General features: G+C 45.1%; 1 protein-coding gene across 1 annotated transcript in view; it reads left to right on the forward strand.

Moving 5' to 3' along the window:
- Positions 1 to 24,721, forward strand: part of SPAG17 (sperm associated antigen 17) — a 994,731-nt gene that overhangs the window by 956,965 nt on the left and 13,045 nt on the right. The window contains exons 46-47 of the mRNA XM_030205033.1: positions 8,516 to 8,576; positions 13,569 to 13,704. Coding sequence (XP_030060893.1) covers positions 8,516 to 8,576; positions 13,569 to 13,704 — 197 coding nt within the window. The remainder of the gene's footprint in view (positions 1 to 8,515; positions 8,577 to 13,568; positions 13,705 to 24,721) is intronic.

Consider the following 24,721-nt stretch of genomic DNA (forward strand, 5'->3'; position numbering starts at 1 on the left):
CCATGTGAGTCCTTACCACCTATAAAATGGGTGGCGGTAAGGGCTCACATGGTAATTTTTTTTTAATGGTTACGTGCTAATGGCAACATTAGCATGTGGCCATTAATATAGAAAATAGAGAATTGGCCATTTTATGGCTGCTATCAAAATGGCTTTAGCACACAGGAAAAATGAACAAAAGGGCATACTAAGACCACTTTATGCCACAGCTTAGTAAAAGCACCCCTTAAGGACAGTTAAGTTCTTAATATTGGCATAAGTGCGGACTCCACCGCAGACCATCCACAAAATAGCCAGTTTCCATCTTAGCAGTTAGTGCTGATATTCTGTGGTACTAACCAGTTAAGTTCCTCTGAATATCATTGGATAGCTCCGCACAAGTGATTTAACTAGCCAAGAGCCTCTCCTGCCAAATTAAATTGCATTAAATATTGACCCCACAACATTTAGGTCTTTCAATGAATGTTTAAGTCTTGTGCCTGTCTGCAGTCTACACTAATTTCAGTGTATCAAGCAGTAATGGATGTACACCTTTTTCTTCATCAATTCATTTGAATTTCGCAACAGCAGTATAGGTCACAAGTACCTGGCAGGAAATCAAAAAGTAGATAGATTGTGTGCCACTTGTCCCTAGGGATAAGCAGAGGATTTCCCCACTTTGCCATGTCAGAGGCCTAAGCATAAGTAAAAAAAAAAAACAAGGAGTGGGAACTGGATCAGAAATAATGAATAGCATATAAAATGCCGCTATTTTGCAAAATAGCAGCATTTTACATGCTATTCATCATTTCCTTTTTTCACCAACAGTCTTTTTAAAGACCAGCTTATGTTCATTCCACCAGACACATTAACCAAGGACAAATGTGATTGCCAAGTATATGTACCAAGACTCCTGAGGCAGGCACATACATGCCGAAACATGGTACCATGTTGAGTCATCTTGAATAAACACTTATAACTTTTGTTTGGTGTCCTGAGTTTGTTTTTGAAGAGCCTGATCCAGTTCCCACTCCTTGGTTTTTGACTTCATCTACCCTGTGGAATTTTCGTGTTCTTTCCACTCTTCGTGGTTTGTTTTTTTTGGGGGGGGTTTTGCAGAGGCCTAAGCATGACATTGCTACATCCTTAGAATAATGTATAGAGAGGTTGTCCACCTCCCCAGAAGTCTACTGCAGGTTCATCGGCATTGGTAATATCAATCTTCAAGGGCCCTGAAGCTATACCAGATACTTGTAATACATTGATATCAAGGAAGCAGTTCTTTACCTCAGTGTCAAATATTGAGAGAGGACATTGAGACAAGACATAATGTAAGCCTCATCCAACACAAGCAAAGGATTCTGCTGCATCAGTGCTAACATTGTACACTGATTCAGAACCAAGTTAGGGAGGTACCAGTGCAAGATGCCAGTAACAAGTCTTGCCATATCCCAGGCATCTGCTCTGATAGTACTTCTCATTCTCTTCAACCTCTGGGGTGCATGTAACAGTTTTCAGAGATAACACCACTTCTGAAAATTCATGGTAGATACCCACCTGGTCAGGGCTTAATTTGTAGACAAAAAGGAAGTAGAACTGGGAATGGAGTCAGAACTGGAAGTGGAGCAGAGCCAGGATCACAAGGGAACATACTCCTACACACACAATGCTTCATTTGTGGATAGAAAAGAAGCTGGTATGTACATATACTTAGAAAATTCATACACGTAATTAAAAAATGTTTAAAGAATATCACCAGCAATAGTACAATTTTGTCACATTATAAACAAGGACTAATCAGTGTTTTTCTCAACATTTAAACATTTGATACCGCATTTTTACCCCAGAAAAAAAAAAATTTTAACTTGAAAATTGAAACTTTTGGCAGTTTTGGCGACCGCACCTGGAGTATTGTGTTCAGTACTGGTCTCCGTATCTCAAAAAAGATATAGTAGAATTGGAAAAGGTACAGCGAAGGGCGACGAAAATGATAGTGGGGATGGGACGACTTTCCTATGAAGAGAGGCTGAGAAGGCTAGGGCTTTTCAGCTTGGAGAAGAGACGGCTGAGGGGAGATATGATAGAAGTGTATAAAATAATGAGTGGAATGGATCGGGTGGATGTGAAGCGACTGTTCACGCTATCCAAAAATACTAGGACTAGAGGGCATGAGTTGAAGCTACAGTGTGGTAATTTAAAACGAATCGGAGAAAATTTTTCTTCACCCAACGTGTAATTAGACTCTGGAATTCGTTGCCGGAGAACGTGGTACGGGCGGTTAGCTTGACGGAGTTTAAAAAGGGGTTAGATAGATTCCTAAAGGACAAGTCCATAGACCGCTATTAAATGGACTTGGAAAAATTCCGCATTTTAGGTATAACTTGTCTGGAATGTTTTTACGTTTGGGGAGCGTGCCAGGTGCCCTTGACCTGGATTGGCCACTGTCGGTGACAGGATGCTGGGCTGATGGACCTTTGGTCTTTCCCAGTATGGCACTACTTATGTACTTATGTACTTATGTACTTATGTACTGTATGAAGGAGGGGTGGGGATCAAGGAATACTGTACAAATGTAAACATGCTCTGCGTCCAAAAAATCCAACCTCCCCCTAACAACTGGTAGGACGTTTATCCTTGGAAGTCACCATATAAATGTCATCTGAGCAATAGCAACAAAAATCTCTCCACTACCAAGCACATTGTGAAATACAAAACCGGAAAAAAAAATCACAACTCAGCATATATGTAGCAAACCTATCATACAATAGTAGCACTAATTCCTATGAATCAAACAGGAAGAATCCTACCTATGAATAGGCAGCACTACAACTATTAGACTGGGTCCTAGAACACCAATACACCTACTATTATTTTAAGACAATCGTGTTCTAAGAATTCATGAGTTTCTGATGGCAAACTTATCTGCATTTTTATTTCATTTTTTAATTTGACATCTTTGTAATTTGTATATTTAATTTATGTGTCATTATTGTGTTTTTAGACCCCTGATGCAGGTTCTTGCCAAAACTTCTCAATAAACTCTGGTCTTCATCAGTTAGTCTGGTCTAGTGGTTCCCTACTTCTTGAACCTCCTTCCGCTTGTATTGGTACCAGTCACCATACAAATGTCATCTGAGCAATAGCAACAAAATTCTTTCCACTACCAGGCACACTGTGAAATACAAAACCTGAAAAACTCAACTCAACATACATATAGCAAACCTATCATACAGCAGTAGCAGTAATTCCTGTGATTCAAACAGCAAGAACCCTACCTATGAATAGGCAGCACTACAAATATTAGACTGGCCCCTAGAACACCATTATGCCTACTACTGGTAAAACAAAACAAGTGGAACTGCTGTAGATCTCTGCACACACTACATGTAAACAGAATATTTATTTATTTGTTACATTTGTACACCACATTTTCCCACCTATTTGCAGGCTCAATGTGGCTCACACAATACCGCAAAGGCGTTCGCCAGTCAGTTGATAACAAATACAAGGTTGTGTTGTGGTCGAATGAGATAGGTATGTGTCAGGCACCATGATGGTCGAAGGGAATGAAGATTGTATATTGCTCAGTGTGATCATTGGTTGTGCTGTGTTGCTGGGTGTGGGGATTTACGTTGGATCGGTGGGGTAAGCCTTTTTGAAGAGGTTGGTTTTTAATGATTTTCTGAAGTTTAGATAGTTATGGATTATTTTTACAGCTTTTGGGAGTCCATTCCATATTTGTGCGCTTACGTAGGAGAAGCTGGATGCGTAAGTTGTTTGTATTTAAGTCCTTTGCAATTTGGGTAATGTAAGTTTAGGTATGATCGTGATGAACCGATTCTGTTTCTGGTTGGTAGATCTATGAGGTCTGTCATGTATCCTGGGACTACGTCGTAGATAATTTTGTGGACAAAGGTGCAGATTTTGAAGATGATTCGTTCTTTGATTTGGAGCCAGTGCAGCTTTTCTCAGAGGGGTTTAGCACTTTCGAAGCATGATTTACCAAATATCAGCCTGGCAGCTGTGTTTTGGGCGGTCTGGAGTTTTTTTGCGAGTTGTTCTTTACATCCCACATAGATTACGTTGCAGTAATCTGCATGGCTTAGGACCATTGATGGTATTAGGTTGCGAAAGATTTCCCTCGGGAAGAAAGGTTTTATTCGTTTAAGTTTCCACATTGAATAGAAAATTTTCTTTATTACGGAGTTTACTTGGCTCTCAAGGGTAAGGTTGCGGTCAATTGTGACGCCGAGTATCTTTAGGCTGTTTGAGGTAGGGAGGGTGTGTTCTAGGGTGTTTGTGGTTGTCGGTTTGTACTTGTTATGTTGAGATGAGAGGATGAGGCAGTGTGTTTTTTCAGTGTTCAGTTTCACTTGGAATGAATTTGCCCAGGAGTTCATGATGTTCAGGCCGTCATTGATTTCATTGGTTATTTCTGTCAAATCATGACTGAAGGGAATGTAGATTGTGATGTCATCTGCATAGATGAACGGGTTGAGGCCTCGATTGGATAGGGACTTTGCTAGTGGGATCATCATCATGTTGAAGAGTATTGGTGATAATGGTGATCCTTGAGGTACTCCGCAGGTAGCTTTCCACGGTGGTGATATGTTTAAGTTTGCTTTTACTTGGTAAGTTCTGGTGGTTAGAAAACCCATTATCCAGTTAAGTACGTTTCCAACAATCCCGTGCAAAACAGAGACAGACCCTTATTAAATACAGAACAAATGAGGTTGCTATAGATCTCTATAAAAACTACATGAAGAACACTCCTAATATTGAACAAGCTCCTTCATTGTATTGTCTGGCACCTGTAATAATTTTGAATCATTGCACCTATGCACAGATAGACCCTCATCACAATCATATTGAATCATTGGTGCTTATGCACAGGTAGACCCTCAGCAAATACAGGTTATAAATAAAAATATGAAAATAAAAATTGAACTGATAATCCCAGGAAGTCAAAATTGGCATTTACTACAATACTGGAGAGAGAAAAATAAATTAAATGGCTGCGAGGCAACCTTTGCCACGCAGCCATGGACTTGCTGCTTTGCAACCCATAACTACTGCTGGCTCAACGTGGGCGCTGGCAGTAGTTCTGCCTCGAGCTTGTGCCATTTTCAGCACTACGGAAAATAATTCTATAATTTGTAGCATGGCGCTAACGCAGTGGTAATCGGTGCTGCCCAGTTACCTCAGTGGGTGGCAGTAAGTGCTCTCCCAAATGGCCACATAGTAAGAATATTCATACTGCATGGCCATGTCTTTTTTAGGGACTTTTTATCCACTGCGGTAAAAAGGGTCCTGGCGTGCAGCAAAAACGGCCCCCACTGCTACCACAGGGCCCTTTTTACCGCTGCTTGGTAAAAGGATCCCAGAGAGTACTGTGCAATTTATTTTTCTACTGTATAAGGCATGGCACCTAAATAATAGCACATAACTCAAAAGGGGGCATGGCTGTGTCAGGGGCATTCCAAAATGTTATACATGTTGTTTCAGAATACTGTCTCAGCGGGCCTAACTTGGGCACCAGCATTTATACCAGGTTTCAGCAGGTTTAAGTTTGGTGCCAAAAGTTAGGCATGGGAATTGGCTCTAAGTGCAATTCTAGAAAGGTTACACGCCTTTTATAAAATTGTGCTTAGCACCAGTTTTTTTCTGATGACAAATTTTGAGCAATATTTATAGAATTCCCCCCATATGGCTAGCAAATTGCACATCCTTTGCATATGCTTGAGCAGGCCTAAATCTAAAGGGTCACATCAAGTCTCACAACAGAGTCATGGCAGCATTGGTAGTTCACTTAAGGTTTGTGTTTCTTGCAAAGCAGCAACATGAACATAACATAAGAACATAAGAATTGCCATACTGGGTCAGACCAATGGTTCATCTAGCCCAGTATCCTGCTTCCAACAGTGGCCAATCCAGGTCACAGCGGAATCCCAAATAACATCTAGATTCCAGTTTCCCAACAACTAAAAAGACTCTGGAATCCCACAGAGTAGCAATATTCCATGCTACCAATCCCAGGGCAAGCAGTGGCTTCCCCATGTCTGTCTCGATAGCAGGCTATGGACCTTTCCTCCAGGAACATGTCCAAAACCTTTTTAAACCCAGATATGCTAACTGCTATAACCACATCATCTGGCAATGAGTTTCAGAACTTAACTACTAATTGAGTGAAAAAATATGTCCTCCTATTTGTTTTAAAAGTATTTCCATGTAACTTCATTGAGTGTCCCCTACTCTTTGTACTTTTTGAAAGAGTAAAAAAATTGCTTCACTTTTACCCATTCTACACCACTCAGGATTTTGCAGACCTCTATCATATCCCCCTTCTACCATCTCTTTTCCAAACTGAGGATTTCAGGCCATATATTTACATGTCATTATTATTTAGAAAGGAATTTCCAATAAGACAGTAAGTTGAATTCTACTCCCTTACACCATTGACCTATTTTTATGGTTTCTGGGTTGCCTTCATTTAATTAAAAAAAAAAAAACCCCAAACTGGAAAAGATCTGTTGCCAACAAAAAAACGTTTTGTTGCCTTCCTGTTTGCAGTCTGTTTTTCCATTTTTTTTCTGTTAAGGGCAACCTGAAGCAAGGGAGTCTCACTTGTGGGAACTTGCAATCCCATTTGTCCTTGGAGAAAATCAGGTTACATTCCTGAAGCAGGTGCTCCCTGTGGACAGCAGGATAAAAGTCCTTGTATAACTCCCTCATGCTTCCTTGGCATTATATTCAGCTTTAAGCTACATAGGGAACTGAGGCAGTCCTATGTGATGCCACAGCATGAGAAGTGCTGCACATGCCTGGCTGAGTCTAAAGCTCTTTAGAATTGTAAAGCTAGGGGAAGCTTTCCCATGCTAGGCAGCCTTGGATGACACTACTCATTTATGAGGTCTTCTAGCCACAGAAAGCACCTGCTACAGTTAAGCATTTTTGTATCTTAACCTTTGCAGCAGCACTACTAGCTAGATATTAACAGCAGAAGTTTGCATGACTGGTGTCCTGTGTACTGTGAATCATAAAAAGATGCAAAATGAAGAGGAAGGAAGTGGGAAAAGGATCACAGACTCCAGAGAAGAAGGACAATCTTATACTTAAATGGATTTATTAATCAAGACTCAACGCTGTGTTTTGGCCTGAAAGGCCTGCTTCAGGAGTCTTATGAATAAATAGATCTCAAAAAAATCTTCAGAAATGAAGCATTTGAAAATGAATCGGGTAAGATGGTCTTGAAAAAGGCTTTTGAAATTAACATCGCGCATCTTCAAAATAGCTGACTTTTTTTTTCAGTCAGTTATTTTGAAAGTATGCAACATCCATTTCAAAAGTCTTTTTCAAGACCATCTTACCTGATTCATTTTGAAATGCTTCATTTCTGAAGAGTTTTTGAGATCTATTTATTCATAAGACTCCTGAAGCAGGCCTTTCAGGTCAAAACACAGTGTTGTGTCGAGTCTTTGATCAATAAATCCATTTAAGTATAAGATTGTTGTGGTCCTTTTTCCACTTCCTTCTTCATTTTGCATATTCCCGTGGGATCACAGAGTTCTCTGCATCTGCGGATTCTTTTGGAACTTTCTCTTCATAAAAAGATGGCACATTTCACTGGCAAACTAAGGCAAAAAGGGCTTCAAAGCACTTGTAAGGCAAAACACAGTGGGTAGAGATTACCAGTTATTTCCTGATAATTAGAAATCAGTTGTAGGGTAGTCAACTAAATAGTTTTCTATGTGTTTCAATGAGGGAAAGCAAAAAAAAAAGATTGTAAACAAACCTGAAATTCATGCTGGTAATATCTACCTCTTTTAAAGTGAGTCATCCATTTCTTCCAATCCTCACTCAAAGAAAAGAACTTTGATCCTAAAACATGACTTCTATCTATATCCTTCAGTAATAGAGCTCTCAATTTCTTAAGAAAGGATCAAATAGATTTTTACAACTTCTGTGATACTGTTCCTGGGCTCTGTAAGGTGATACTGAACCCATTCAAGCTGGAAGCCACTAAGCATTTTGTGATTATCCAAAATCTTAAACTTTTCCAGTGACAACCTACAAAATGTGCTTTAACCAAGCCTTCAAGTTCTTTGAAATGTCAGGGTGCATTTAATCTGCAAAGGTTTTTCTCAAGTGTTAAATCGGCTTACCTTGAGGAAAACGTTTTGGTCATTTACTGTGAAATGTTCTAAAATGGGGAAAGTTAAAAAAAACCCCTAGCCAGTTCAAAAATGCAGTTTTTAGACCACGGCTATTAAATTGCATTTTGATTTATATCCTTTCATTTCAAGCTGGTTTTGTGATGCTTGTCTTTTTACACTTTTTAGAATTGACTTGAGCCACCATTGATGAAGAGCCCAGAGTCAGCACATAACATTATTGCAAGCATCACTGTTCTTTAGAAGGTGTTGGTCTCATTTATACATGCTGCTCAAGGACTTCAGTACATTGATAGTTTTCAGTTTCCCACATTGCCCTTTGCAGTTCCAGATGACATACTAATTATGAATGCTTTTTCCACCAGATTTTGGGTGAAGCAGCCCCCACCTAGCACAGGATTGCGAGTGATTTATAAAGCAGGGCCTGTAAGTAAATGTGTGTGTTTATTTTTAGGAAATTTAATTGCCGGTGGTATACTATTTATGATTATTTGCAGTAAAATGTTAGTGTTTTTCCTTTACTCTATGAGACTCCTGCCGAGTGTATGCCGAAGTGTATTCTGTCCTCTCCGTTTGTAGTTCCATTTCATCTTGTACTCATTTTCTCTTCTGCGTTTAATAAACACCACTATCATGGATGTCACAGCAAAGCTTAGGGTAGAATTATATGATAGCATTTTAGTGTACACAAGACTGAAGGGAAAGGGCCTGAAGCAGTATTCTGCAGTAAAGGTGTTGCAACATAAAAAGTAGGAAAGTGTAACAGCAAAGCATGGTGTCCACTAAAGTTGTGTAGCAGAGGACAGTATCCAAATTAAGGGACCCTTTTAATAAGCTGCATAAAGCACAATGCATGGTTTACCACATGATAACTGCTATCACACAACCACATTAACACACAGTAAACCACTTACTAAGTGCTTTTGTGTTGGGGGCGTGTTAGGGTGGACAATGAGTGTGGAAGGTGTTTTGCAATTATTTATTTATTTGTTACATTTGTATCCCACATTTTCCCAACTATTTGCAGGCTTAATGTGGCTTACATCTTACCATAAGGCGATCGCCTAGACCGGTATGGAGACAAATACAATTTGATGTTAGGGTCGGGTAAAGTTAGTATATTCAGGTGCCTGTGGGAGAAGAGCAAAATTAAACATTATAGTAAAGTGATCCATAGTGGATATATGCAAAAGGTGACCTCACGCTGGATAAGTCTAAGCAGGCAGAGGCAGAACCACACAGGATAGGCTGAAGTCCATCATGAAATATCAATGGGTCTAGGTGTGCTGCAAATAACGCATACTAATTGCCGCTTTTGAAATTAGCATGGGACCACTTATGCCTTCTAAGTAGGAGGCACTAAGTGCTTCCGTGCTAACTCCAAGCACAATATTGTGCACTATTTGCAAATTAGCACAGCACTTATACCCAGAAATGCTAGGAATAACACGTTGCCATGTTAAATTTGCAGCTACTGCATGGTAAAGTCCCATATTAAGCTGTGGTAACTGCAGATTGTACTGAGGCTTAGTAAAAGGGCCCCTACTGGTAGTGCCATGCTGTTGATGTTGGATTGTCAAATAGGTTCAATTTTGTATACCATTTGTCTGTTTAAAGTTGTACAGATATCAACTTATACAGCCAAAGTTTATCCGTTTTTCAGCCCAGATTAGTTAAATAAAAGCTTCACATTAGTGCTTTTGAATATCAAGCCTGTTATTTATGCATGTCGTGTCACATACCTTCAAAAGGTGGGGTCAGCCAAAACTGGATTTGTTGGCTTCCCAGGACAATTCTAGTGGGACCAATGTTGTCATCCTCAATCCAAAAGAATTATATTAATGGCATCAATAAAGTGAACTCTTTACTGGTAGCAGAAACAAAGCAATCTCTGTAGATGTCCTTTTCAAGCTCCTTTGTACAATATTACCCTCATGACAGATGCCTCATCTCACAGGTGAGGAGCACATCTCTTGCACCTAAGCATTCAAGGCTTCTGGTCTCCAGAAGAACCGAACCTCCACATCAAGGCCATCGCTTATACATTCTGAGCATTCAAGGACTAGCTTGATGAAAAAAACATCCTTATTCACACAGACAATCAAGTGGTAATGTTTTATATCAACAAATGAGGTGGTTCAGGCTCATTTCACCATTATCAAGAAACCAGGAGGATATGGCATTTTGCATTCTCTATTCAGTCCACCTTTTAGGCATCTGCCCAGAGATCTCAGTCAAATGTCAGACATATTAAGTTGGCAACCGGAGCCCCACAAATGGTTTTCAGATCCTAATGTCACAGAACATATCTTCAAGAAATGTAGTTGGACAACACTGGATTTGTTTGCTTCCTAGAACAACATGAAATGTCTCTACTTCTGCTCCCTACATCTGGACCCTCAGCAGATAGCACACAATGCTTTCTGGCCTCCTTCACATATTCCTATCTTTTCCACTGATATCCAGGGATGCTCCAGAAAGTGTTTTGAGACAAAGCACACATCATACTGATAGATCTGCACTGGCCAAGACAAATCTGGTTCCTCACCTCCTCTTCCTAGTAATGGACCAACTGTTACTGTTCAGAAAATGTCCTATTCTACTACTACTACTTGTTATCGTTTCTATAGAAATGCTAAGTAGTAGTAGTAGTATAGCACTACTAGACACAGAGCCGTAGCGAGAGGAGCTGACACCCGGGGCGGGTCGCCGCTGTTCACCCCCCCCCCCCCCGGGTGCAGCATGGCACACCCTCCTCCCGCTGGAGCGCACCCCCCCTCCGGAGCGCATACCTCCCCCCCCCCGGAGCGCATACCTGCAGCGAGGGACGGGCGGGAGGGCCGATCCGCCCCGACTGCACGTTGCTGGGGTGTGCCGGCTCCGCGCTGGTTCACTGCTCTCTCTGTCCCGGAACAGGAAGTAACATGTTCCGGGGCAGAGAGGGCAGTGCACCAGCGCGGAGCCGACACCCCCCAGCGGCGTGCACCCGGGGCGGACCGCCCCCCTTCCTACGCCACTGACTAGACATATGCAGTGCTGTACACTAAACATGTAAGAGAAAGTCCCTGCTCAACAGATCTTATAATCTAATCAAGACAGACAAACAGGACAAATAAGGGATAAGGGAATTACTTAATGTGGGAATGATAAAACAGAGATGGGTACTGAAAAAGTGAATAGGGGCTAGGAGTTAAAAGCAGCCTAAAAAAGGTGGGCTTTTAGCCTAGATTTGAAGGTGGCCAGAGATGGAGCTTGACATACTGACTCAGGAAGTCTATTCCTGGCGTATGGTGCAGCAAGATAAAAGGAACGGAGTTGGCAGTGGAGGAGAAGGGTACAGATAAGAGAGATTTACCCGGTGAATGGAGTTCCCAGGGAGGAGTGTAGGAAGAGATAAAAGTGGAGAGGTACTGAGGAGCTACAGAGTGAATGCACTTGTTAGTCAATAAGAGGAGTTTGAACTGTATGTGGAAATGGATAGGGAGCCAATGAAGTGATTTGAGGAGAGTGTTAATATGAGTGCAGCAACACTGGCGGAATATAAGTCGTGCAGCAGAGTTCTGAACAGATTGAAAGGGAGAGAGATGGCTTAGTGGCAGACCTGTGAGAAGCAATTTGCAGTAGTCTAAGCTGAGGTGATGAGAGTGTGGATAAGGTTTTTGGTAGTGTGCTCAGAAAGGAAGGGAAGAATTCTGGTGATATTATAGAGAAAGAAACTACAGGTTTTAGCAGTCTGTTGAATATGGCTGCGTCGGTAGCCCACTTGAAGTCAGTCTTCATTGAAGAGATTTGCAAGGCTGCAACGTGGTCTTCAGTCCACACATTCACATGTCACTACTGCCTTGAGCAGGATACCCAACACAACTCGGTTTGGGCAGTCAGTGTTGCAGAATCTGTTTGGGGTCTAGAATCTAACTCCACCCTCCTAGTTTCAAGTTAATTTGCATTAAGTCCTCACCATTGCGAGGCCCAATTGACCAATGTTTGTTGTTTTGGGTGAGCCTGGATGCTAGGGATTCCCCACTTGTGAGAATATTGGAGCTTGCTTGTCCTCGGAGAAAGCAGATACTTACCTGTAGCAGGTATTCTCCGAGGACAAAAGGCTCCATATTCTCACAATCCCTCCCACCTCCCCTTGGAGTTGTTTCCTTTGTTTTGTTTTTTTTTTACTTTATTAACTGAGGGAGTCGCGTTTGTGATGCAGGCGGGAAGGCCCTCCCACCTGCGCAGTAGGACGCTGCGCTTGTGCTCCTGAAAGCTTTTGTTTTTTACTGAGGCATAAATGCCGGATTGGGTGATGTGGATCGGCGTCTACCCACTTGTGAGAATATGGAGCCTGCTGTCCTCGGAGAATACCTGCTACAGGTAAGTATCTTCGCTCTCTCTCCACCTGAGTCTCTGATTGCATAGTGTTCTGCTACCACAAGGCCAACATACAGCCTTCAGGCAGTATTGAACCCTGTGGCCTTTGAGCAACAGCAACAACTATTGCAAACCTTTGCAAAGCTACTCTTGTGAATATCTGCAGGATGCATCTTCATCCAAAGACACAGACTTCAATGTAGCAGTGCTATGTAATCTTTTTGCTGCAAAAAGAAAAAAAAAAAAAGAGGATGGAATTCCAACCACCCATTCTTTTTCTCCTAGTCCCCCCAAGACAGTAATACAGTTCCATGACAACCCTCAGCTTCAGTGTGCCTGCATCTCTCTTGTTTGTCTGCAGATAAAGCAGAATTGCTTACCTGCAACAGAGGTTCTAAATAGACTTCAAGGAAATGCAGCCACAATTTATTTCCCCTTTCTTTCTAACAAAATGCAATTGTAACACCTGACCTGCTATGATACAGACTGAAGAGGGGGAGGGAATACCCATGCATGCTCAGGGGAGCCAAAAGGCTTTCTGAGTTAAAGCTCTGCACACTGAGCTTTTGAGGAAGATGTCACCATTCAGTATAGCTGCATTCCTCTGCTATCTATGGAGAACAAGTAAGCAACTGCACTTTGTGAGTGAGCATAGGCAAAGTACATGATATGTTGGAGAAAGAAAGAGGAGAGAGGCAGTTTGAGAGAAGCAGTTCCCTACTTTTACTTTATCAAAGTTTCTATGCTGCAGAAGCTGAAACTGCATCCCCCATAGGAATGCATCAGACAAGTTTAGGGGGTGGGGTAGGAAGGGCTTATTTCTCTGGAACCACCAGTCTGGTCTTGCCCGTTTTCAAACTTGATGTGCCTTTCCACCAGTTTTCCCCCTTACCAAAGTTGATCCTATTCTGGTAAATTTTTAGATTTACTTTCCCTTCCAAAAGAGAGGCAGACTTTTTCAACCTCTTGTGCATAATTCTGTCCTACAACCATTGGATTGGAAAGAATAACAAGCACATAAGATGACACCCTCACTTACTGATTTTCCTTCTGTAGGTGGCTGCAGGAATGAGGACTAACGTGGAAGTGGAGTTATCAACAGATTCTGAAAGTCTTGAAGGAATCAGAAAGGTAGAGCATCAGATTGAGATCCATACAGAGGCAGAGACCCTTTACCTGCCTGTCAATGCTAATATCCTTTCAGATGTCAAGAGAATAAAATACAAACAAAGAACCAGCATTTTTATAAAGAACAGTTATAATAACACTGTATGTGGAGGCAATGTTGCAGGAATGGATGCATGAATTTATGATACTTCAGAAGTCAGACAGCACACCAGAATGAGAGAGAAATCTTCTTTATTTGCCAGCAAACAAAGTAGAACATCAGCATTAAGTCTCTTCTTCTCTTTCTCAGCTCTCTTTGTCTCTCTCTCAGCTCTCTGTGTCTTTGTGGCTTCTGTCTCAGCTGCTTCTCTTCTTATGCTGTCTTCTCCTTCTTCTGTCTGTTCCTTCTGTCCTTCTTTCTCTTCTGAGCTCCTTCTGACGTAAACTGCTTCTTCTCCCACTTAAATACAGTTCTATCTAGCCTAGCCTAGCCCCCTTACTCTCCAATTGGTTAAGGAATAGATTGATTACCTTGCCTCAACCAATCAGCTCCATACAAATATCAGTTACATAGGTTCCAGACATCCTAAACTGACCTGTGACCTGGGGCCCCTTACACCAGACATTTGGGCTCCAGTCTCTTACATGTTATTATGATTGATTTCTCATATTCCTAGTACTAACTGCTAACTAAACTCTGGCATTCATTAAAGGGGTCAAGGGCCAATCTTACTTAATAGCATACATATCAGGTTATTACTTTCAAGACCATTTCTACATTTTACCTATAATTAATCAAGGAGAAGAGAGCTGGCTAGTCCTGACCTCTTTCACCTATCAGCTTATACATTGAACCAGCCAGAACTGCAGATAATTCAAAACACATGTTTGCCTCTTCACTGCAGTCTTTGCTTAGAAAGTCAGACAAAGAATTGAACAAATATTCTACATAGAAATTACAGAATAAAACATATTCTAAAATAAGCATCCTTATAAGACATATTCTACATACTTATAATGGTCTATATATCTAAGCTATCTCCTTATAACAAAATCTACATATCAAGAACTTCTGAATAGTATTTCAGCCTATTCTACAATATGTCATATGTCTGGCTCATGCCTGCTTACAAAACTACAGTATGCCTAATAGTATACAGATGTGCCAGCTAGCATTGCCAATTCACAAGGGACAGAATTTCATTTCTCACTAACCTTTCTAACCTTTGGCTCAGCCAAGCCAGACATTGAGTAATTAACCTGAACCATCTGGCATTCCTTCACTTTAGTTGCAAGGTAAAAAAATTGAACTTTTTAAACACCAGACCTTTTAATATCATTTCTTTGTCCACTGCCTCAGCAAGACTTCCAGTTGTTACTTATTATAAAGGGGAAGGAAGAAGAGAAGTACTGAAAGTTAAGAGATTGAGGGGCATTTTCAAAAGAAACGTCTAATTTGGGATTTGGATGTCTTTGTAAAACGTTCAAATCCAGAGGCGGGGAAAAGCTGATTTTCAAAAAAAGATGGACGTCCATTTTTCATTTCGAAAATACCAAGGACGTCCTTAGATTTGGACGTCTTTGACTTTCGGCGATTTTCAAAACCAAAGACATCCAAGTCAAAAACGTCCAAATGCAAGCCATTTGGATATGGGAGGAGCCAGCATTTAAACATGCCAGGACAGCAGTGGGGCACTCTAGGGGGCGCTGCAGTGGACTTCATAAAATGCTCCCAGATACATAGCTCCCTTACCTTGTGTGCTGAGCCCCCCCTAATACCAACTACCCCCAACTGTACACCACTACCATAGCCCTTACGGGTGAAGGGGGGCACCTATATGTGGGTACAGAGGGTTTGTGATGGGTTTTGAAAAGCTCGCTGTTTCCTCCACAAATGTAACAGGTAGGGGGGTATGGGCCTGGGTCCGCCTGTCTGAAGTGCACTGCACCCACTAAAATTGATCCAGGGACTTGTATGCGCTGTCATGGACCTGAGTATGATATCTGAGGCTGGCATATATTTTTAATGATGTTTTTTGAGGGTGGGAGGGGGTTAATGACTACTGAAGGAGTAACGGGAGGTCATCCCTGATTCCCTCCAGTGGTCATCTAGTCATTTTGGGCACCTTTTTGTGCCTTATTCGTAATAAAAACACGTCCGGGTGAAAACGTCCAAGTGATGGTCATGGATGTCTCTGCTTTTTTCCATTATGGCTCAAAGACGTCCAAGTCTTAGGAATGCCCAAGTCCCACCTTCACCACGCCTCCAATACGCCCCCTTGAGATTTGGATGTCCTTGTGATGGACTTTCGCTAGAGACGTCCAAAATCAGGTTTCGATTATACCAATTTGGACGTCTCTGAGAGATAGACGTCCAATTACCAATTTATGTCGGAAGATGGATGCCCATCTCGTTCGAAAATGAGCCTGTTAGTCTCAGAGTGTTCTCAGTAGATCAAGGTGAATTATATTCAGATACAGTAGGTATTTCCTTGTCCCTGGATGTCTTACCATCTAAAGGGACAATTCTGTAACTGTGTGCCTGTAATTACATGTGCCATACATGTTGTAAAGGGGTCCGCTTTCTCCGCTCTGGGTTGGTACCGGTAGCCCTGTTAGGCTCACAGGTGGCTGGTAAAGAACAAGACTGCTATCTGGACTTGGGGCCAAAGTGTTTTATTCTCAATTCAGTTCCACTCCCAAAATCAAAATGCAGTTCACAAAAAGAGTTTGGGCCAGGTTCAAAACTCCAGCAAATATTCAGTTCCTGAACAGTGCAGGCCCATTTCCTTTGCACTACCTTCCATTCTCCCTCAGAAGGGCTCAGTAAACGTTCAGCCTGCTTGTCTGTACATCACAATAGTTCAAACACTTTTACAAACAGTCTCTTCAAATGAAAACAATACTCAATTCACCTGTCCTCCTCACATCACAGAGGGGACCCTGTAGTGAGCAGGACTGGCAGTGTCCTCCCACTCACAGCACCGCAATCTCTGTGGACTCCACCACTGCCTTCATGCGCTGGACAGGGCAGCATTTGTATTCTCCCACTCGATGGTAGCTTGCTCTTCCCCCCAGGGAAGCTCCAGTGGCAGGCTGTTGCCCTCCTCCACGTACTCCATGGAATCTCTCTCTCTCTCTCCCTCTCTCTCTCTCTCTCTCTCTCTCTCTCGCTCAGTCTCCTCCCTCTCCCGGTGGCTGGGAGCCTCCAGGAAATCTGCCCTTCCCCTCTCACAGCTGGGGGGAATTATATACTGGTGATGCAGCCAAGTGAACTGAGCTTCAGCTCTCCTCCTTCTAGTGGGGAAGGGAGTAACTGGCTCACCTTGCACTGAGCCAGGGCTCCCCCTGCTGGGGTTGAAAATCTGCTCCACCCTTCTTGCAAGGGCTTCTGGGGATTGTAGTTCAGGGATTGGCTGCTTCTCTGTGGGGCCCCGGGTACTAGCCTTGTCACAATGTAAGGAGGCATACACATGGGCAGAGTGCCATGGTGTAGCTACGGGGGGCCACAGGGGCCTGGGCCCCCCAAGCTGGATCTGTGCCCCTGGTTTGGTTGGCGGGGGTCCCCAACCCCCGCCAGCTAAAGCATTTTTCCACTGCTGGTCTCTGGCGTTGCCGCATTTCCTGCCCTGCTCTCTCTTCCCCTCACATCTGGCACGCTCGTTTTAGTGAAATTGAGCATGCGCGCACACTCAATTTCATTAAAACAAGCATGTCGGACATGACGAGATGGGAAGAGAGAACAGGGCAGGAAATGTGGTAGCGCCGGAGACCAGCGCTGGAAAATGCGTCTCTGCTGGCGGGGGTTGGGGACCCCTGACAGCCAAGGCATATGTGGTGGTGGCGGCGGCAGCAGTGCTTACTGGTGGGGGCTGTGGAACCCCACCAGCCAAGGTATGTGCAGCAGGGGGGGGTGGCGAACCAAAATGTGCCCCCTCACTTTGGGCTCTGGCCCCCTCCCACCTCAAGGTCTGGCTATGCCCCTGGCAGAGTGTGGGTGTGTCTACACAAAGAGCATAAGTTATACAATAAGTTACATGCATATCATGAAATACTTAGGCACATTTACCCCTGCCATTGACCTAGCGTAACTGTTCGCACCTAACTATAGGCGCATCAATACCAATTTATACTAGTACTCTATAACAGTATCTTGGTGCACAGATGCCATTATGGAATTGGTGCTCAGCACTTGTCATCGGTGTGCTTATCTCAAGGTGCCCAGGTAAGGAATTGCCCCCTGAGGTTTTGGGGCATGTAGGATTAAGTGAGTTTCCTAAGATCACAAGGAGCAGCATGGGATTTGAGCCTGGCTTCTTTGGTTCTCAGACTGCTGCTCTAACCATTAGGCCACTTCACCACTCCCAAGCAATTTGATTAAACTCACAAAAACATTCCACCCTATATTCAAAGCAATTCAAGCAGGCAAGAGAGGCTCCTGTTTATTTAGAACGCTTGCAGCCAGCAATAGGCTGTATAGGGGCAGAGTCAGAAATTATGCAGGTGCCAGCAATATTCAGTGCTGACAACTGCATAGCTAACTTAAATTTGCCTAGTATTACAGTAGTACCACAAGAGGTCAGGGCAGCCATTCTACAGAGGAAGCCGCTTGAAGAGGAGCAAGTAGACATTGTTCTTTCCCGTTCTCCCGCTAGACAACCATGGATCCTGGGGGGCAAGAGGAAATGGAACGGGCTTGGTATTCTGGGGGGAGATGCATTGGGAGGGAGGGAGATTGGAATCATGAGGAAGGGCAGGGATTTGAGATCTAGCCAAATACTCTTATTCTGTTCCCGCACAGGCCGAATTAGCTACGGATATTCAATGCCAGGGCCCAACATGGCCCAGCATTGTATATCCAGGGCTAATTCTGCCTACAGCAGTCTGAATTTTAGCCAGATTGCTCATTTTCATCTTACCAGAGCAGTCCAGAAACATGGGAGCAGAGTCTAAGGGAGTTCAGTAGCAACTTTTCTAGATGTGGTACATTTTTTAGAGGCTTCAAACATGTTGAACCACCATTTTACCCAGTGGTTCAATCTTGGAAATTCAACTTAGTCCTAAAGAGCCTCATCTCTTTCCTTTACTATTAAAGATGTCCCCTTCCTTATTGCATATCAACTACAATTTTGGGAGTTACACTGGATAACACTCTTTCTTTCCACCCCTATATTTCTAGATTGATTTTCTCTTCGTCCTTTACACTCAGACGCCTCCGTTCCATTCGCTCCCTCTTAGAGCGTAACTCTCTTCACATTTTCTTCACTCTGATACTGTCAAAGCTTGATTATTGCAATTCTATTCTGTTAGGTTTACCTGCATACCAGATACATAGGCTGTAATTAGTACAAAACACCGTGGTCAGACTTCTCCATTCCGAGAAGAAATATGATCATGTGACTCCCCTTCTCATTACTGAACACATGATTCCTGTTGCCTATAAAATTCCTTTCACAATCAATGTTTTATCCCATCAGATTCAGTCCTCGGGATAACCTTCTTTCTTAGCTAATTAATTGATTCCCTTCTCTCCTACAAAAGTCCTTCGGTCAGGTTTTCCTCGATGTCGCCAGATGCTTCTGCTTTAGTGTGGCTACTCCCACATTGAGGAACACCCTTCCCCTGTATTTATGTCTTGAACGATTGTTCAACAACTTAAAATCCCAGCTAAAAGCTTATCATTTCTCCCAGGCTTTCCCACCTACTGTTACCTGATCTCTTGTTTCCCTTCTTAATGACATTCATAAGTACATAAGTAATGCCACACTGGGAAAAGACCAAGGGTCCATGGAGCCCAGCATCCTGTCCTATCCCTGTTATGTGATGTTACCTGATCTCTTGTTTCCCTTCTTGATGACATTCTATCCCTGTCATATGAATAAGACAGTACCAAGCTCCCAGTTGTAATTTTCCATCCCTTCATTAACCCCTGTACTACTTTGTAAACCTTCCTCCCCCTTTCATTTTCCTCTTGTATTATGTGTTATGTTGTTTTGTCCTGTATGTTTTCCTTTCTCCCAATTATATATTGAATTTTAAACTGCTTAGATTTCCTTTCTGAAAATGTGTAGTATATCAAATAAATTGAACCTTGATCTTCTGAAATCTGCAGCTGTAAATAACTGGTTTCTCAAGACATCTTTTTAGTGGTCATCTGTTTAGCAAGGCATATTTTGGAGTTGTAAGCCCTATCTTGTAAGGACCCCCATTAGTCTTTGTAAAGAAAATGTTACTTTCTTTATAGTACAGTCATTTCTTCTCAAGATAGTCTCACAATTTCATCTTGCTCCTGGCTTTCAAAAAATCGGAATGTCCCAGTGAAGGTAGAGCCCGACATTTCTTGATGTTCATAGAATGTTGTTGAGGTAGCTGAAGATATCCGATTCTTTCAGAAAGTCAGACAGTGTCTTTGTTATCTTCTGTGGCCCTCAAAAAGCAGAGATAGGCCTCTAAAGCATCTATTGCCAGATGGATCAAGGAGGCGATTACTTTGGTCTATATCAGTAAGGGCTTACAGGGTTCCTAGCTTCATTCTATGAGGCAGCAAGCATCCTTATGGGGATGTGGGAACATAGATATGTCTCATAGCAGGATATTTACAGGACAACCACCTTGTCCTCCTTGCAATATTTCTATATGCATTACCAGATAGAAGTGCAGGCCAGCAGAGGCTCCACCTTTGGGGCTGAGTGAAAGGTTAGTTCAGATCAGTGTTTCCAAAGTCAGTCCTGAAGTACTCCCTTGCCAGTCAGGTTTTCAGGATATCCACAATGATAAAAACTGGCCCAGTGCGTGCCAAAAACACATGCCTACACTACCGCAGGTCACTTTTTACCACGACTTAGTAAAAGGACTCCTAAATGACAGCAGATAAAGACCTGCATGGTCCATTGAGTCTGCCCAAATGTCACAGTCATTGTTAAACCAAACATTTAATTGTGCTATTAAAACAACATTTTACTCGCCAAGTTCCACTACACGATATCTTCCCCTTCCCCACTAAGATATACAGAACCCATACTTATATTCTCCGAGGACAAGCAGGCTGCTTGTTCTCACTGATGGGTGACGTCCACGGCAGCCCCTCCAATCGGAAACTTCACTAGCAAAGTCCTTTGCTAGCCCTCGCGCGCCCGCGCGCACCGCGCATGCGCGGCCGTCTTCCCGCCCGAAACCGGCTCGAGCCGGCCAGTCTTCTTTTGTCCGCACTCGGTACGGTCGTGTTTTCGCCGTGTCGAGCCCCGGAAAGTCGACCTCGCGCGTCCAATTTGTTTGAACGTGTTTTTTTCCTTCGGGAAAGCTTTGTCCTAGTCGGGAAGTGCTCCGGAAACCCCCCGCCGGGTTTCGTGTAAATCCTCCCCGTACTTCCAGCTTTTTTGCCCCGGTAAGTTTTCTTTCGTCGTCGGGGTAGGCCTTTTTTCGGCCTCGGTCGAGATTTTTTCTCCCTCTAAATTTGGTGCTTCGAATTTCGCCATTTCGGCTTTTGATTTCGCCGGCGTGATTTTTCCGCCCATGACATCGAAGCCTTCCAGCGGCTTCAAGAAGTGCACCCAGTGCGCCCGGGTTATCTCGCTCACTGATCGACACTCGTCGTGTCTTCAGTGTCTGGGGGCCGAGCACCGCCCTCAGAACTGCAGTCTGTGTTCCCTGCTTCAAAGGCGGACTCAGGTAGCGAGACTAGCCCAGTGGAACGTGTTGTTCTCGGGCTCTTCGTCGGCATCGGCACCGGGATCTTCGAGTGCATCGACGTCGTCAGCGTCCAGACCATCTTCCTCGGCCGCCCCTGCATCGAGTGCATCGAGGCATCGGGCCTCTGCATCGGCGCCGAGACATCGGATAGCTGCATCGACGTCGGTGGTACCAGGACCTCGTCTGCTGATGTCGTCGGACGGTGGTGCATCGGGTGGAGTGCAGGTGAGGGCTGTCCATTCCCCTGCTGGTGGCGGTGAGCCCTCGGGTGGGTCTCCGCCTACCCTGAGGGCTCCTGCGGTACAGCCCCCCCGAGATCGACCTTCTTCAGTCTCGGCCCCGAGGAAGCGACGGGTGGATTCGACGTCCTCCTCGTCGGTGCCGGGGAGCTCCGGTGACATGCTTCGGAAGAAATCGAAGAAGCATCGACACCGGTCTCCTCCCCGTGTCGGCACCGAGAGCTCTGGGTCGCCGAGGGATTCGGCACCCAGCAGGCATCGGCACCGAGAGGACCGCTCACCCTCTGTTCAGGAGGTGTCGATGCGCTCCGCTCTGGACAGCCCGGAACAGCCTCCACGCCCGGAACAGGTACTGACGTCGACGCCTGCATCGACCTCTCAGCCTTTCTCTGCAGCCGCTCTAAACGAGAGCCTCCGGGCCGTTCTCCCAGAGATTCTGGGAGAGCTGTTGCGCCCTACCCCTCCGGTACCGGCGGTGCTTGCGCCACCGGTACCGTCGAGCGTGGCGCCGGCTGGCCCATCGCCCAGGTTGAGGTCCCCGACGTCGGTACCGCGTGCGGTACCGACCGCGGCCACCTCCCAGGAAGGCTCCCCGACTACGTCGGCGGAGGGAGCTTCGCCGATGCGGGCGAGGGAGTCAACCTCTCGACGCCCCCATCGTGGACAGGGTTCCACGGAGTCGAGCAGGGCGAGGTTGCAGACACAGGTCCGTGAACTTGTGTCTGACACCGAGGGTGAGGCCTCGTGGGAGGAAGAGGAAGATCCCAGATATTTCTCTGACGAGGAGTCTGGGGGTCTTCCGTCTGATCCCACTCCCTCTCCTGAGAGACAGCTTTCTCCTCCCGAGAGTCTGTCTTTTGCCTCCTTTGTCCGGGAGATGTCTACGGCCATCCCCTTCCCGGTGGTTGTGGAGGACGAGCCCAGGGCTGAAATGTTTGAGCTCCTGGACTATCCTTCTCCACCTAAGGAAGCGTCCACTGTTCCCTTGCACCATGTCCTGAAGAAGACATTGCTTGCGAACTGGACCAAACCATTAACTAATCCCCACATTCCCAAGAAGATCGAGTCCCAGTACCGGATCCATGGGGACCCAGAGCTGATGCGCACTCAGTTGCCTCATGACTCTGGAGTTGTGGATTTGGCCCTAAAGAAGGCTAAGAGTTCTAGGGAACATGCTTCGGCGCCCCCGGGCAAGGACGCTAGAACCTTAGACTCCTTTGGGAGGAAGGCCTACCATTCCTCTATGCTCGTGTCCAAGATCCAGTCTTACCAGCTCTACACGAGCATACACATGCGGAATAATGTGCGGCAGTTGGCGGGCTTGGTTGATGCTCTTCCCCCTGAGCAAGCCAAGCCTTTTCAGGAGGTGGTCAGGCAGCTGAAGGCGTGCAGAAAATTCCTGGCCAGAGGAGTTTATGACACTTTTGATGTTGCGTCCAGGGCCGCTGCTCAAGGTGTGGTGATGCGCAGGCTCTCATGGCTGCGTGCCGCCGACCTGGAGAATAGAGTCCAGCAGCGGATTACGGACTTGCCTTGCCGTGCGGATAACATTTTTGGCGAAAAAGTCGAGCAGGTGGTAGAGTCTCTCCACCAGCGGGACACCGCATTCGACAAGTTCGCCCGCCGGCAGCCTTCAGCTTCTACCTCTACAGGTAGACGATTTTTCGGGGGAAGGAAGACTGTTCCCTATACTTCTGGCAAGCGTAGGTACAATCCTCCTTCCCGACAGCCTGCGGCCCAGGCTAAGCCCCAGCGCGCTCGCTCTCGTCAGCAGCGTGCGAATCAGCAAGGCCCCGCGGCTCCCCAGCAAAAGCAAGGGGCGAGCTTTTGACTGGCTCCAGCAGAGCATAGCCGACATCCAAGTGTCAGTGCCGGGCGACCTGCCTGTCGGAGGGAGGTTAAAAGCTTTTCACCAAAGGTGGCCTCTTATAACCTCCGATCAGTGGGTTCTCCAAATAGTCCGGCAAGGATACACCCTCAATTTGGCCTCTCAACCTCCAAATTGTCCACCGGGAGCTCAGTCCTACAGCTTCCAGCACAAGCAGGTACTTGCAGAGGAACTCTCCGCCCTTCTCAGCGCCAATGCGGTCGAGCCCGTGCCATCCGGGCAAGAAGGGCTGGGGTTCTATTCCAGGTACTTCCTTGTGGAAAAGAAAACAGGGGGGATGCGTCCCATCCTAGACCTAAGGGCCCTGAACAAATATCTCGTAAAAGAAAAGTTCAGGATGCTTTCCCTGGGCACCCTTCTCCCCATGATTCAGCAAAACGATTGGCTATGCTCTCTGGACTTGAAGGATGCCTACACACACATCCCGATACTGCCAGCTCACAGACAGTATCTGCGATTTCAGCTGGGCGCACGCCACTTCCAGTACTGTGTGCTACCCTTTGGGCTCGCCTCTGCGCCCAGGGTGTTCACAAAGTGCCTAGCTGTGGTAGCAGCGGCGCTTCGCAGGCTGGGGGTGCACGTGTTCCCATATCTCGACGATTGGCTGGTGAAGAACACATCCGAGGCAGGAGCCCTGCAGTCCATGCAGATGACTATTCGCCTCCTGGAGCTACTGGGGTTTGTGATAAATTACCCAAAGTCCCATCTTCTCCCAGTGCAGAAACTCGAATTCATCGGAGCCCTGCTGGATTCTCGGACGGCTCGCGCCTATCTCCCAGAGGCGAGGGCCAACAACTTGTTGTCCCTCGTCTCGCGGGTGCGAGCGTCCCAGCAGATCACAGCTCGGCAGATGTTGAGATTGCTGGGCCACATGGCCTCCACAGTTCATGTGACTCCCATGGCCCGCCTTCACATGAGATCTGCTCAATGGACCCTAGCCTCCCAGTGGTATCAGGCCGCCGGGGGTCTAGAAGACGTGATCCACCTGTCCACGAGTTTTCTCGAATCCCTGTATTGGTGGACGATTTGCTCCAATTTGACTCTGGGACGTCCCTTCCAAATTCCTCAGCCTCAAAAAGTGCTGACCACGGATGCGTCTCTCCTGGGATGGGGAGCTCATGTCGATGGGCTTCACACCCAGGGAAGGTGGTCCCTCCAAGAAAGCGATCTACAGATCAATCTTCTGGAGTTGCGAGCGATCTGGAACGCTCTGAAGGCTTTCAGAGATCGGCTGTCCCACCAAATTATCCAAATTCAGACAGACAATCAGGTTGCCATGTACTATG

This window comes from Microcaecilia unicolor, chromosome 5 (assembly GCF_901765095.1).
Source record: "Microcaecilia unicolor chromosome 5, aMicUni1.1, whole genome shotgun sequence".
NCBI lineage: Eukaryota > Metazoa > Chordata > Amphibia > Gymnophiona > Siphonopidae > Microcaecilia > Microcaecilia unicolor.